Source organism: Grammomys surdaster, unplaced genomic scaffold (genome assembly GCF_004785775.1).
Source record: "Grammomys surdaster isolate TR1022 unplaced genomic scaffold, NIH_TR_1.0 125284, whole genome shotgun sequence".
Lineage (NCBI taxonomy): Eukaryota > Metazoa > Chordata > Mammalia > Rodentia > Muridae > Grammomys > Grammomys surdaster.
This window is the reverse complement of record NW_021620163.1, coordinates 931,154-945,190: the sequence shown is the minus strand read 5'-3', so window position 1 is coordinate 945,190 and position 14,037 is coordinate 931,154. Positions and strand designations below refer to the sequence as shown.

Here is a 14,037-nt window from a genome sequence, read left to right as displayed (position 1 = left end):
TAATACAGTGTGAGGAAGAAAAATATTGTATATTTTCTGTCACATGTGGTCTCTAAAGTAGATAGGATAATGAAAAAATCTTAAAATCACAACCAACCAGACTACCCAGAGCTCCCAGGAACTAAACCACCAACCAAGGAGTACACATAGAGGGACCCTAGGCTCCAGTTGCATGTGTAGCAGAGGATGGCCTTGTCTGACATCAATGGGAGGAGAGGTCCTTGGTCTTGAAAAGGCTCCATGCCCCAGTGTAGAGAAATGCCAGGGCAGGGAGGCGGGAGTAGGTAGGCAGGTGGGTGAGTACCTTCTAGAAACAGGGGGAAGGAAGATAGGATAGGAGGTTTCCGGAGGGGAACCAGTAAAGTGTATAACATTTGAAATGTAAATAAATAAAATATCTGATTTTAAAAAAAAGAAAAGAAAAAAAACTTAAAAAGATTTTAAAAGTCAATAAATAAAAAATATTAATAAAGAAAAATCAGATTCAAGATAGGAACCTGCCTTCCCTAAACACAAGCTCATTACTATTCTAACATTGTAAATATAAGGAGAGAGATGTCTGTCAACAAAACATACATTACAAACTAAACTTTTATATAAAACTAAAACCAATAGTCATTGAGAAACATGGGCTTTTTTGGAAATGAAATATATTGCATCATTTTAATAATGTGTAAGTTCAACAAGGAGCTATAGTTGGGCTATGGTGAGTAAGATACCATTTCAAACCTACTTAGGAGGCATTATGCTCCAGTGGATATTCTAAAATAAATGACCACATAGATCACCCTGACTGTACTTGATGAGTCACAAAAAAAAAGCAAAACAGAATGAAATAAAAGAAAATATTCCTGTACACAAGAAAGAGACATGGAGGGAAAATGGAGCATAAGGGTTGAGGGAGTCAGAAAATAGGTTGACAGTAATGAGACATCATATGTATGCAACTGTCAAAGTACAACTCTAATTAAAAATATATGTGTTTATATAAGCATAGAGCAGGAACAGAGGTAACTATAAGTGCTTCATCAGTAGCTGAGTTACCATGAGCTAAGAATTAAATATAAAGCAAGGGAAGAGAGAAGGGAGAATTTCTGTCTTCAAGAGACACAAAAAATATTTTTTCAAGAAATTCAAAGTTTTTTTTGTTTTTTTTTAATTGGATGTTTTATTTACATTTCCTATGTTGTCCCCATCCCCCATCCCCCACCCACCCAGGAACCCGCAATCCCATCACCCCTCCTCCTTCTTCTCTGTGGATGTAACCTCTATCTACCCCCCCCACTCCCACCTCCCCACCATGTGCAATCACCAAAGGTAGAGGCTGATGTGGAAGTCAGGAAGTGCATGCTGATAAGAGCCTGATATGGATATCTCCTCAAGGGTCTTCAAGAGTCTGACATACTCAGAGGCAGATGCTCACAACTAGCCATTGAACTGATCATGGGGTTCTCAATAGAGGAGTTAGAGTGAAGACTGAAGGAGAGCTGAAAGGATTTGCAGCACCATGAGGAGAGCAACAATACCAACCAACCACAGCTCCCAGGGTCTAAACCACCAGCCTGGGAGCACTTAGGGGGGGATCCAGGGCTTCAGCTGAATATGTAAGAGTGGAGGGCCCTGATGGGCATGGGTGGAAGAAGAGAACCTTGACCTCATGAAGGCTGGATGCCCCAGGGGGTGGAAGAAATTCAAAGTTTTTTAATGCATGCTTTCTACTTTGTAAAGGAGCTTTTGAGACTGCATAGTACTTATGACAGATTTCTGTTCATCCAGAGAACCTGAGTTCAATTCTAAGACTCAGATCTGGTGGGATAAAGGAGACTGAAACTCCAGCTCCAGCAGACTCTTCCACCCTCTGTGGACTCTGCACTCATGTGAAGAGATGATATACTGCACATTCATATCATATAATTAAAGTATACTATTTATAATTAAATACTACTCAAATATTTTCACAAATGATTCTATATTATCCAATATTTCTAAGGCATAAGTGGTAAAGCAACACTGTGAGAGTAAAAACACAGTAGATTAGAAGCCTAGAATAGTAAAATAAATAAAATTCTGAGCAAATATATGTGATATTATCATTCTGTACATGGATATAAGTTAGTGTCATAATTTTCATTGTAAATTATAGACAGTCTATTTTGAAATAAATAACAATATCCATTGTGGATATAGAAATGAAATTAGAAACTTTGCAAAATCCTTCTTTTTAGATTTGAGAAGACCTTACACAAAATGAAATGTATTTGCTGTGGTAGGACACAAAACATAAGGAACAATTTAAATAAAATGATAAAATCAACTTTAAATTTGGAATCTTAAAAATTACAAGCTTTTAAATTTAGGAGTCAGTATACTAAACAGAAAAAAGAATCACTCAGAACTGTCATGTACCTGATTTCTTTTTCCAGCCAAACATTGTTACATCTATTAATCTCTGTGTCATTATCTATCTTTGATTCTGCATCCTGACAATACAGTGTTCATTGGAAATATATCTTAGAGTTCACAACTTTCCTGAGAGCACCTTTGACATCCTTGTTTCTGAGGCTGTAGATCAAAGGGTTCAGCATGGGAATCACTACAGTGTAGAACACTGTGGCCACTTTGTCAGCATTCCCACTGTTGTCTGAAGTGGAAGAACAGTAAATGGAAAGGATCGTCCCATGGAAGACAATGATGACTGTGAGGTGGGAGGCACAGGTGGAAAAGGCTTTGCGCCTCCCCTCCACAGAGTGCATCCTCAGGATGGTGATGAGGATAAACAAGTAGGAGGTGAAGATAACCACAATACTAAAGCTCTCATTGAAGGTGGCCACAACAAACAGCAGCACTTTATTAATAGTGACATCAGAGCAAGCAAGACTCAAGAGAGGAGGCAGATCACAGAAGAAGTGGTTGATCACATTTGACTTAAACGATGGGATCTCAAGGGCTAAGCACAAATGAACCAGAGAACACACTGATGCACAGAGGTAGCAGCCAGACACCATTACCATACGGAGATCTGAGGACATGATAGCCATATATAGTAGTGGATTACAGATGGCTACAAAGCGGTCATAGGCCATCACAGTCAGCAGGAAGATTTCAGATATGACACATGTGCAAAACAGGTAGAATTTGACCATACATGCCAGGAATGATATGGCTTTGTCCTTATTGAAGATGTTAGCCACCATTTTAGGCACAATGATGGAGGAGTAGCAGAAATCCACAAAGGACAGATGGCTGAGAAAAAAGTACATGGGGGTGTGAAGTTGAGAGCTGACCTGAATCAGTGCAGTCATTCCCAGGTTGGCCAAGGCAGTGACTCCATAAATGAGAAGAAAGAGCAAGGAGAGAAAACCACTCAGCTCAGGGACATCTGAAAATCCCAGGAGGACGAACTGTGCCACAGTGCTGCAGTTTTCCTCATCCATCTGCCACATTTAAGTGATACTTGGGAAGATAACTACATTCTTCTTTATTTTATAATGTAAAATGTAGTTTTAACTCTCTTAAGATGCAATTGTGTTGTAAATATCTATAAAGATATAAGAGAATGTCCGTGTGAAATTTAGCATTGACTAAAACCTTGATAATAGAGGTGATTAAAACTCATGCATGGTTCCATTCAAAAATCTCACCAGATTTAAAATCTCTGCATTTTACTTAATTGTTTCAATTGGTTTCATCAGAATTGCAAACATGTACTTAAATTATACGGATGCAGCATGACGTTCTTTGCATTCAGTTATTTCACTGTTTTCTAATATTCAAAATTCATTTAATAAGAGGTCTCCTCAGTCAGTATTCTATATATTAGGTTCCTGGGAAATGATTTATAAGTTTGAAGGTAACCTTCAGTCAGTCTCTAGAGAAACTTAGAAGACTAATGTCATGAGGCTTTTGCTCCTCTAATATGCTTTAAAGTGGAAGAACAGGGATAATTTCTATATTATTTATCTCCATGAAATAATCATACTATTGAAAAATTTTAATCCAGCAACATGACTACTCTGGCAATGGATTGCATTTAAAGATTGCTAGGTCTATGTGATCCTAGCTGAAATTCAGAAACCCCACACATATATAATCCCTCAGACTGGAATACAGTCACGTCCTTACTATGCATGTTACATGCAAAACAGTGTAGATAAAGTTAATTTGTAGTGCGAAACAGCCCTGTTTGAAAATGGTGTCTAATAAAGGGCAGACAAATTGAAGAATCAGAGAAAGGTTTGACAGAATGAGTCTAAAAAGGGATATACCCAATTTCATGACACATGTAAGAAAAAATAGGTGACTTAAGAGAACAGTGTATAGAAACAAAGAGGTATATAGAAAGAGAGAGGGGAGGACAAGGAGGCATTTTTACCAGAGCAGCTTTACAGAGACAGGATGCAGATGAGGATAAAATGAAAAAAAAAGAATGACAAAGAGCCAGAAATTTAGAACAAACTGCCAGTGTTAGTCTAAGTAAAGCAGAGAAATTCATTGAGAATCAGTCAGCTTGGAGAGGAGTTTTAAACTAGAACAGTGGGGTTTATCCAGCCAGTCAGAATTCAGAAAGAACTAGAAAGCATTAACTTATTCACCAGTAAGTTTCTGAGATGACAATTTCCTGAGGCAGTTTACATACTGATTTGGTTAATTTTTTATCTAATTCCAGCCATGTTTCAGAGAATAAAAATACTTGAGTAGTACTTTCAGTTATATATCCATAGCTCTTGAGCTTATTAATAAAAATCCTTTCTACAAAATATGTTGCTGTAAATTTCTTGGGAATTTAATCAAAGATGTAGAAAAAAATATTACAGTTGGCTGCTGATAATTGTTAATGTTTTAAAGTGTTAAAATTTATGAATCAAGTGGAACATTGAGGGTGATTAGAAAAATTTTGTAATATATAAAACTATAGCCCTTAAAATTGTCTAAATCTGTATAATTTAGTGGAAAAGTACACAAACATGTAAATGGAAGTTAAAACCATTATATACATGTATATATCAAATATAATATACATAAACCACAATTTTTGCTTTTACTTCTAAAAATAATTTTATTCATATTTTGATGTACTAAGAATTTATAACATAACCTGATCCTAAAGTAAATTTTCAAACTATATCTGTGAAGGAACTTAATACAATTTAGAAATTTGAAATTCAAAAAATGTAGAGAGCCATTTATTGGCTTACTTGCTAAGGCTCTTGATAGAAATATCCCTGAAGAATGTTGCTAGGATACTGAGCAGAAATACTGGGGAGAAAGAAATAGAGAAGACCACAAACAAGCTTTTCACAATCTATCATTTAATTTCAAAGACTTGAGGATGAATTAATTAATATGTAGTATTTTCAATTCATGCCAATGTTCTGATCTGAAAATGTGTATTCCTCAAATGTACAAGAAAATGAGTAATTTGTCTTTCATTGAATTTAAAAGTAAAACATAATTTTGAAAATGCTTGACGAGGAATGATTATAAAAAATATCATGCTTATTTCCTCTCAAGAATGGCTTCTTTTTCAGCAAGAAATATGATGCAGGAGGATATTCCTCAGTATGCAAGGTCACTTTTTTCCTGTCACAATACAGAAGGAGTTTGGTGATACCTCATGTGGAGTCTGCTGATCTCACCAGTGTACTAGCATTTCACACAAAATATATTACACAAAATATGATGTAGACTAAACTGTGCATGGGACCACAGCTGGAAAACCTGTGTAAGAAGCACATATTTGGTGTCTTATCTCGAAACTGAAATAAATCTTCTCTCTTTCACTTCATCCCTGTTTCACTTTTCTATGTTTTTACATGAACAGTAATAAGGGTTATTTACTGCTCCTTCCAATATTGCTGTGACAGTGAGAAAAATCTCCACACAGTTCTCCCAGACTGACTAGATGAATTTTTTACAAACATGAACAAAATAATTCACAGGAGCAAGCTTTCACTTCCTTTGGTTCACATGGTTTTCCTCTCAGACCAATCTCTTTCTGTAGATTAAACTGATACCACTTCCTGCCAGGATTATCCATCATCAATAAATGAATATATTATCCTATATGCATTCTCATAGCATGCTATCTACTAATGCATACTTTAGAAATAATGCATAAATAGAAAATAGCAATGGTTTATGGTTTGGTAGTCTCCCTTTACAAACTCTTCTTTATGAGTGCAATCATATTATCCCATAGAGAAAATAATTCAAAATTTGAAATCTCAGAAAATATTATTTCAGTGTATTCCACCAAAAAACAATGCAGTTAATCATATTCAACCAACTTACCAATGAAACAAACATTACATGCCTCCTTGTGTTCCTAAAGATCTCACTATACAAATTGCCATAGTCTTTATGTGTCATTGTGTATTCCTAAAGCTTATAATCCTAAGTTTTTGAAAACAAGCACCAGTCTCTGTGGGACATCAATGTGACAACAAGAAAATACTCCCTCTTGAGAGTCAAGTACTAGTATAATGAGATACGAAATGAGAATATTCATCACTGTGATTCATTGTATCTTAATGTAACCTAATTTAATTGAAGTTTCTTGATTAACAATGTATGTTACAACTAAGCATTACTTCTATGTAATATGTAAATAGATCTCATAAGATGTGCTTGTCTTATTTCAGTAGTGCACCACAGACACAATAGAGTCTGAAGTCACCATAAAATTTCCCCACAAAAAAGAGAGATGTCATAGTGAATATACTGAGTTCTTCCTATACACCAATAGTAAACTAAAAATAGTCATTGTCACGGTGCAATTTTATCAAACTAAATGAACTCAGAATTTCTTCCTCACCTAAGATAAAAATATGTGACCTCTGTTAAAAGAAGTAATATTTATCTTTTTGGTTTATAAATCCATATGACAATGGACAGATGATAGCTTCTAAAAATTTGAGAATATAAATACCATGTGTATTGACCATAGCACTGGCATACCTCATGATTTCTTCCTATATCTGGTTCTTATGTTAAGTATACAATATTGACTTCAAATATATGTGCTCAAAGTCTGTGTGTTTATATATGCCCCAAAGGGTTTAAAAATGTGTTATTGTTATTTTACTCAAATAATGTTTCCAATTCTCAATAATCTATGTATGATTGCCTAAAATTAAAGAGATTTTTTTTTAATTCTGGAGAAGTTACCAAAGTGTCCATCTATATATTGTATCTTGATATATTTTTCTCTTGTTATTTAAGCATATAAGATATTCTTTCTTTCTTTACATCCTCTCTGTTAACCACTACAATATCAAAACAAAAGCAAATGCTCAAAGTCTAAAGCATGAAGACTCCTTGAGTTTTGCCATAATACCTGGCTTTTTTCATTTTCCTCAAGACAACTCAAATTGTACATTCATTTTATATGAAATAATCATATATTATGCATAGCTTAGTTAGTGGAATATGTTAATGTCAGTTGTAATGTTTTTCATGGACATAGAGCATTCTTCAATTTACTTTTAGTTGACTTTAGATGTAGTATCACCTATTTATGCGAATTGAAGTGCAGAGTCCCAAAACAGTAAAATGGAAGTGCATCTATAAAGAATAGCCTTGGGAGCCACATTGTACAGTATTCTAGCTGATGTCTCACATAAATTTGGAAGGGGGTACTCAACAATTATCATAGACTTAAAGACATAAATGAGAAATATTTTGGGGCTTTGCTTACTCTTTTTAGAAGGCTTTCTGTTTCCTTTATAACCATTACTATTATAAGCTTACTGTAAACTTGTCACTTTATTATAGGTTTATTATGGATTGTCTTTTTTGATAGTGCTTATTTTTAAAATATATATGAATTTAATGGAATATAGTTTAATATGTTACAAGTAATGAACCAATTTTGATTCATTGTTAACTATATTCCAGAGTGACTGTATATTCATATATTTTGGAAGTTTATTTAATCTTCTTTTCTATTAACTCTTCAATTGGCCCCAAAATGTACTCTAAATTTACTCTCCTGACTTCTTGGTGTCTCCTCCTTGATGGTGGCAATTTCTTTGGCTAAATTTGTTTTATATTAGTGTGTATAGTGATCATACAAAGCAGTAGGCTTTTTTAACATTATGTTTTATTCACTGATATCATTCTTTTAACCTTCTTTTGCATACACACATTTTTCTCCTTCTTCTGTGTAATAACCCTCCTTCTACTTTATGTAGTGTATATTCTCTTACCCTCAGTTGATTCTCGCCCTGCCTTCTTAAGATTATTTTATTGTATCATATTACCCCTTTATAAGTTTATGAAATACAAACAAATATAGATGTTGATATTATAAATATTCAAATCCAGGATGTACATGTGAGAGAAATATCCAGAGTGTGTACTTAAGACATTAATATCATCTCCAGTTTTATCTACTTTCACACAAGGAATATAATTATACTTTTTTTATTGGATATTTTATTTATCTACATTTCAGACGTCATCCCCTTTCCCTATTCCTCTCCCTAGAACTCCCCTATTCCACCTTCCTCCTCCTTTTTGCCTTTATACCATTTTAATTACTTGCAGGTATGAAGGTCAGTAAATGTAATTTTATGCTCTATAAGTAACTTGTATGTACTCATCTGTTATTAGAAATATATGCTGATTCTTGTTCCATTTGATGGGAGCAGTGTGCTAATAAATATGCAAATGCGTGTATGTATATTGTAGAATAGAGTTTGTTGGGCATTTGCCTATATATGGAGGGAAGCTGGGAGCTGTGGAAGGAGCTTGATAAACTTCCTTCAGATGTTTAGTTTTGGTTTTGTTTTTAATTTTTTGATACTTTTTCTTTCTTTTTTTAATTAGACAGTTTGTTTATTTACATTTTAAATGTTATCACCTTTCCTAGTTTTCCCTCCAGAAATACTATAACTCATCTCTCTGCACTAGCTTCTATAAGGATGTTCCTCCATCTGCTCACCTATTCTCTCTCACCTCCCTGCCCTAGCATTCCCCTACACTGGGGCATCAAGCCTTCACAGGACCTAGGGCCTCTCCTCTCAAACACAGAGGCAGATGCTTGCAGCCAACCATTGGACTGAGAACGATGTTACCAATGGAGGAGTTAGAGAACGTCCGGAAGGAGATGAAGGGGTTTGGAACCCCATAGGAAGAACAACAATATCAACCAATCAGACACCCCAGAGCTCTCAGGGACTAAACCACAAACCAAAGAATACACATGGAGGGACCCATAGTTCCAGCTGAATAAGTAGCAGAGATTTTTTTGATGGAATATATTTACATAAAGTTAATGTACATTAAAGAGCTGGAAAATCACCATTAAGCTTTCCAAAACCAGAATATACATTATTTTTTTACACTATCATTATATCATTTTTTCTCATGCCTCCTTCCAAAGCCTATCATATACCATTCCTTTATTTCTTCCTAATTCATGGCCTCATTTTCATTAATATTTGTTACATGCACATACATGTATAGGCATATATTTCTAAATATATCCTGCTCGGTCTGTATAATGTTACTTGTTTATATGTTTTCAGGGATGACCATTGGGTATTAGATAACCAGTTGGTGTGTTCTTCCTTAAAGAAGATTATACTTCCTTAGAGAAGACTACACCTCCTACTTTGGGCAGTCCATACTTGCCTATAATCAGTTCTTTGTGTGGGATTGATACTGCATGGGTTTTCTCCTATCCACATTAACATGCTCCTCATTTTTTATTGGATATTTTATTTACATTTCAGATGTTACCCCCTTTCCCTATTCCCCCCCACCCAGAAACCCCCTATCCCAGCCCCCTCCTCCTGCTTCTATGAGGATGTGCCCCCACCCACATCTTCCTTATGGCTATCCTTGTTCAGCTCCTGTTTAGGCAGTCAAATTGGTCAGATGCTATGAGTGTAGCTTCTGGTTTTACTAGGAGACACAATCTCAAATAAAACCGCAAATTGTCTGGCTTGTACAATCTTTCTGTTTTCTCTTTCACAGTGTTTCCTTCCAAATTAGAGTTGTTTATACATGTATATATTGATACTGGGCTCTACAACTTTCCTTTGTGTTAGCTGTGGTTTTGGGGGAGATAGTCTCTGTCTGTCACAAAAAGAAGTTTTCATGATGGGTTTTAGGAGTGGTTTCATGTTAAAATTTACATTGATGGACATGGCTTTTGGTACATGGAAATATTGAGAAATTTTTACAACCATTTAACAATACATAGAAAAATACAACATAATACATGCATATATTAACATTGTAGACCAGAACATGTGCAGAAGGCAGATACTGGCATGATTCCATCTAAGACCATGTAACTCTAAATTTAGAAGGAAGAACACAGTGATGATATATTCCTGAGCTTGTGTCTTTACCCATATTGTTTAGCAGGTGGGGAGACCATAAACTTACATTTTGCTACTTTCACACCTTATTTCGATTATCCCACTAATTTTTCTCTCATTTCCTTTTTTTCGTAAGACTAGCATAAAGACAATTACATATTTTTGGTTGATTGTGATGAAATTTAAATGAACTAATTTTCATATAAACTTTAGGAGTAGCCAAGTATTTATTTTCATTGACCAGTTAATCTCATGGTTAAAAAGTAAATGCCATGAGGTCAAATATTTCATAACATTACAAAGAGCAACTGTGTAACAAACACCAATGAAATCTGAATTTTAGTCATGGACTTTATACAAGAATGTTGGCATTCAGTATTATCAGAGTATGAAACACAATACATTTCGACATTTAAATAGTGTTTATCATTTATTTTTGTTTATGTGTGTGTATGTATGTATTTGCCTGTGCACATCTGTATGCAGTAGTGTATGTGTATGCATGTTCATATTTGCATGCAGGTGTGTACGTCTATTCAGGTGCAGATATGAGTGCATGTGTGCATGTGTACATGCGTATTCTAGTTTGTATGTATATGCAGAAGTGTGTATATGTGCACATGTGTATGTGTATGCAACTGCATGTATGAGTGTGTGTGCGTGGCATCCTCAAATATGTATACATGTTTATTTGGGTGTGTATGTTTATGCAGATATATGTGCATGTGCACATGTGTAAGCAAGTGTGTATGTGTATTCTGGTGTGTGTTTGTATGCATTTTCTCTCTGTGTGTGGTAATTTACATAAATGAAAACGCTGAGAGTCTATTTCTACCTGAACCTTGTGAGTGCAAACTCATATTTCTGAACAGTGTGCTGATGCATACATCCAGTGAACCATCTAGATAGCATATATGCTTGCTTTTAACTGGTCGTTTCTAAAACTGAAAATGTAAGATATTACCATCTTGTCTCAACTCTGAACAATCCAGAAATTCAAAAAGTGAAAGGAAAAAAGCAAAATAAACCAAAAATAATCCAATCATAACAGAAAATAATTAACAGAGAAAATATGAGACCTTGTAAATATTCTTAAGTGCCAAAATTTAACTCACATTTTTTTAAAAATAGAAAATAGATTCTTCTCTTGTATAATACATTCTGAACACATAATTGTTTTACTAGACTATATAAAAAAGTCAAAGATAGTTTTTAAACTCAATATTTATTATAGAGCTAATCCAAGTAGGTCAAATACAGAACCAGTTTAGGTTTCCAACAGCTGAGGAATGAATAAAGATGGCATGTTTTTCAGTGGAATTCATGTAAAAGTTAGGACATTTGTAAGAAAAATTATATAATCATATTAAGGTAATTTAGTCAGCACCACAAAGACAAATATTGTATGTTTCCTGTCACATATGGTTCCTACAGATTATGGGAATATGCACAAAACTTAAAAATTAAATGATTCAAAAAACAATGACAAAGAAAAATTAGATTCAAGACAGTAACTTGCATTTCCTGAACTCAAGAAGCTCAATTGTTTTCTAACATTATAAATACAAGCACAGAGATGACCATCAATAAAGGAATATACGTTACAAACTGAACTTTTAGATAAAACCAAAAAAAATTGTGGTTAAGAAACATAAAAAAAATTGGAAATGAAAGGTATTGTGTCATTTTAATAACGTGTGAGTTCAACCTGTATCTGTAGATATCCTTTGGACAGTAAGATACCATTTCAAACCTACTAATGAGGCATTATGCTCCAGTGGATATTCTAAAATCTGTGATCACATAGATGGCCCTGAATTAAATTTCTTGAGCCGAAAAACAAATCAAAATAAAATAAAATTTATTTACAGTAAATAAAACAAAGTGGGAAAGAGACATAAAGAAAGAAGGGAGTATAAGGTCTGAGGGAGTCAGGGAATGACAGTAATGAGACACATTGGTATACATGCATGTAACTTTAATTATTATATATTTGTGTACATGAGCATAGAGGATAAACAGAAGTGACTGTAATTTATCAGTAGCTGAGTTAGCTTGTACACTGGATATAAAACAAGAAAAGAGAGAACTCAGAAATTCTTTCTTCAATGACAGTTCTCAATAGTCAGTAAAGAGACTAAAACGTTATACTTGAGAAATTCAAAGTTTTTATAATGCATGCTTTCTATTCTGTGAAGGGGCTTTTGAGATAGCTCAGTACTTAAGGCAGATTTCTGGTCTTCCAGAGGGCCTGAGTTCAAATCTAAGTACTCACATCTGTTAGGATAGAGGATATTGAAACTTCAGCTTCAGAAAATCCAAGACTCTTCCATGCTTTGTGGAAAATAAACTTATGCACTAAGATCACATACTGACACATTTGTATCATATAATTATTTTCATTAATAAATATTAATAAAATACTTTCTTAAATAATTGCATATTATCCAGTATTTCTGAGGCAATGAGTACTGTAGTAACATTACCAAAGTTTAAATAAAGTAGGTTAAGATCCTGGACTAGCAAAGTAAGAAAAATCCTGAGCCAATAACCATGATATTCTTACTCTGTGCCTATCTGTTAATGTCATGAATTTCATTGTACACTATAGACATTCTATATTGAAATGAATAAAAATGTCCATTATGAATACAGAAATAAAATTAGAAACTTTGCAAAATCCTTCTTTTTAGATTTGGAAAGGCCTTACACAAAATGAAATGTATTTGCTGTGGTAGGACATGAAACATAAGCAACAAATTTAAATCAAATAATGAAACCAAAATTATTTCGGAATCTTAAAATTTACAAGCTTTTAAATTTAGGAGTCAGTATACTAAACAGAAAAAAGAATCACTCATAACTGCCATGTACCTGATTTCTTTTTCCAGCCAAACATTGTTACATCTATTAATCTCTGTGTCATTATCTATCTTTGATTCTGCATCCTGACAATACAGTGTTCATTGGAAATATATCTTAGAGTTCACAACTTTCCTGAGAGCACCTTTGACATCCTTGTTTCTGAGGCTGTAGATCAAAGGGTTCAGCATGGGAATCACTACAGTGTAGAACACTGTGGCCACTTTGTCAGCATCCCCACTGTTGTCTGAAGTGGAAGAACAGTAAATGGAAAGGATTGTCCCATGGAAGACAATGATGACTGTGAGGTGGGAGGCACAGGTGGAAAAGGCTTTGCGCCTCCCCTCCACAGAGTGCATCCTCAGGATGGTGATGAGGATAAACAAGTAGGAGGTGAAGATAACCACAATACTAAAGCTCTCATTGAAGGTGGCCACAACAAACAGCAGCACTTTATTAATAGTGACATCAGAGCAAGCAAGACTCAAGAGAGGAGGCAGATCACAGAAGAAGTGGTTGATCACATTTGACTTAAATGATGGGATCTCAAGGGCTAAGCACAAATGAACCAGAGAACACACTGATGCACAGAGGTAGCAGCCAGACACCAGTACCATACGGAGATCTGAGGACATCATAGCCATATATAGTAGTGGATTACAGATGGCTACAAAGCGGTCATAGGCCATCACAGCCAGCAGGAAGACTTCAGTGACCACACATGTGCAAAACAGGTAGAATTGGACCATACATGCCAGGAATGATATGGCTTTGTCCTTATTGAAGATGTTAGCCAGCATTTTAGGCACAATGATGGAGGAGTAGCAGAAATCCACAAAGGACA

The 14,037-nt window shown here is 34.8% G+C and overlaps 1 protein-coding gene and 1 pseudogene across 1 annotated transcript; both read right to left on the bottom strand.

Annotated features, from left to right (window-relative positions):
* Positions 1-2,495: 2,495 nt before the first annotated feature.
* On the bottom strand, positions 2,496-3,434 carry LOC114637456 (olfactory receptor 5L1-like). The gene has a single exon (XM_028785672.1). It carries the CDS (start codon positions 3,432-3,434, stop codon positions 2,496-2,498), a length of 939 nt encoding a protein of 312 aa, XP_028641505.1.
* Positions 3,435-13,294: 9,860 nt separating this feature from the next.
* LOC114637457 overlaps positions 13,295-14,037 on the bottom strand; it is a 923-nt pseudogene continuing 180 nt past the window's right edge.

Bases quoted from the DNA above. Each gene is read 5' to 3' on its own strand.
- LOC114637456 (XM_028785672.1), bottom strand. From the start codon at position 3,434: ATGGATGAGGAAAACTGCAGCACTGTGGCACAGTTCGTCCTCCTGGGA.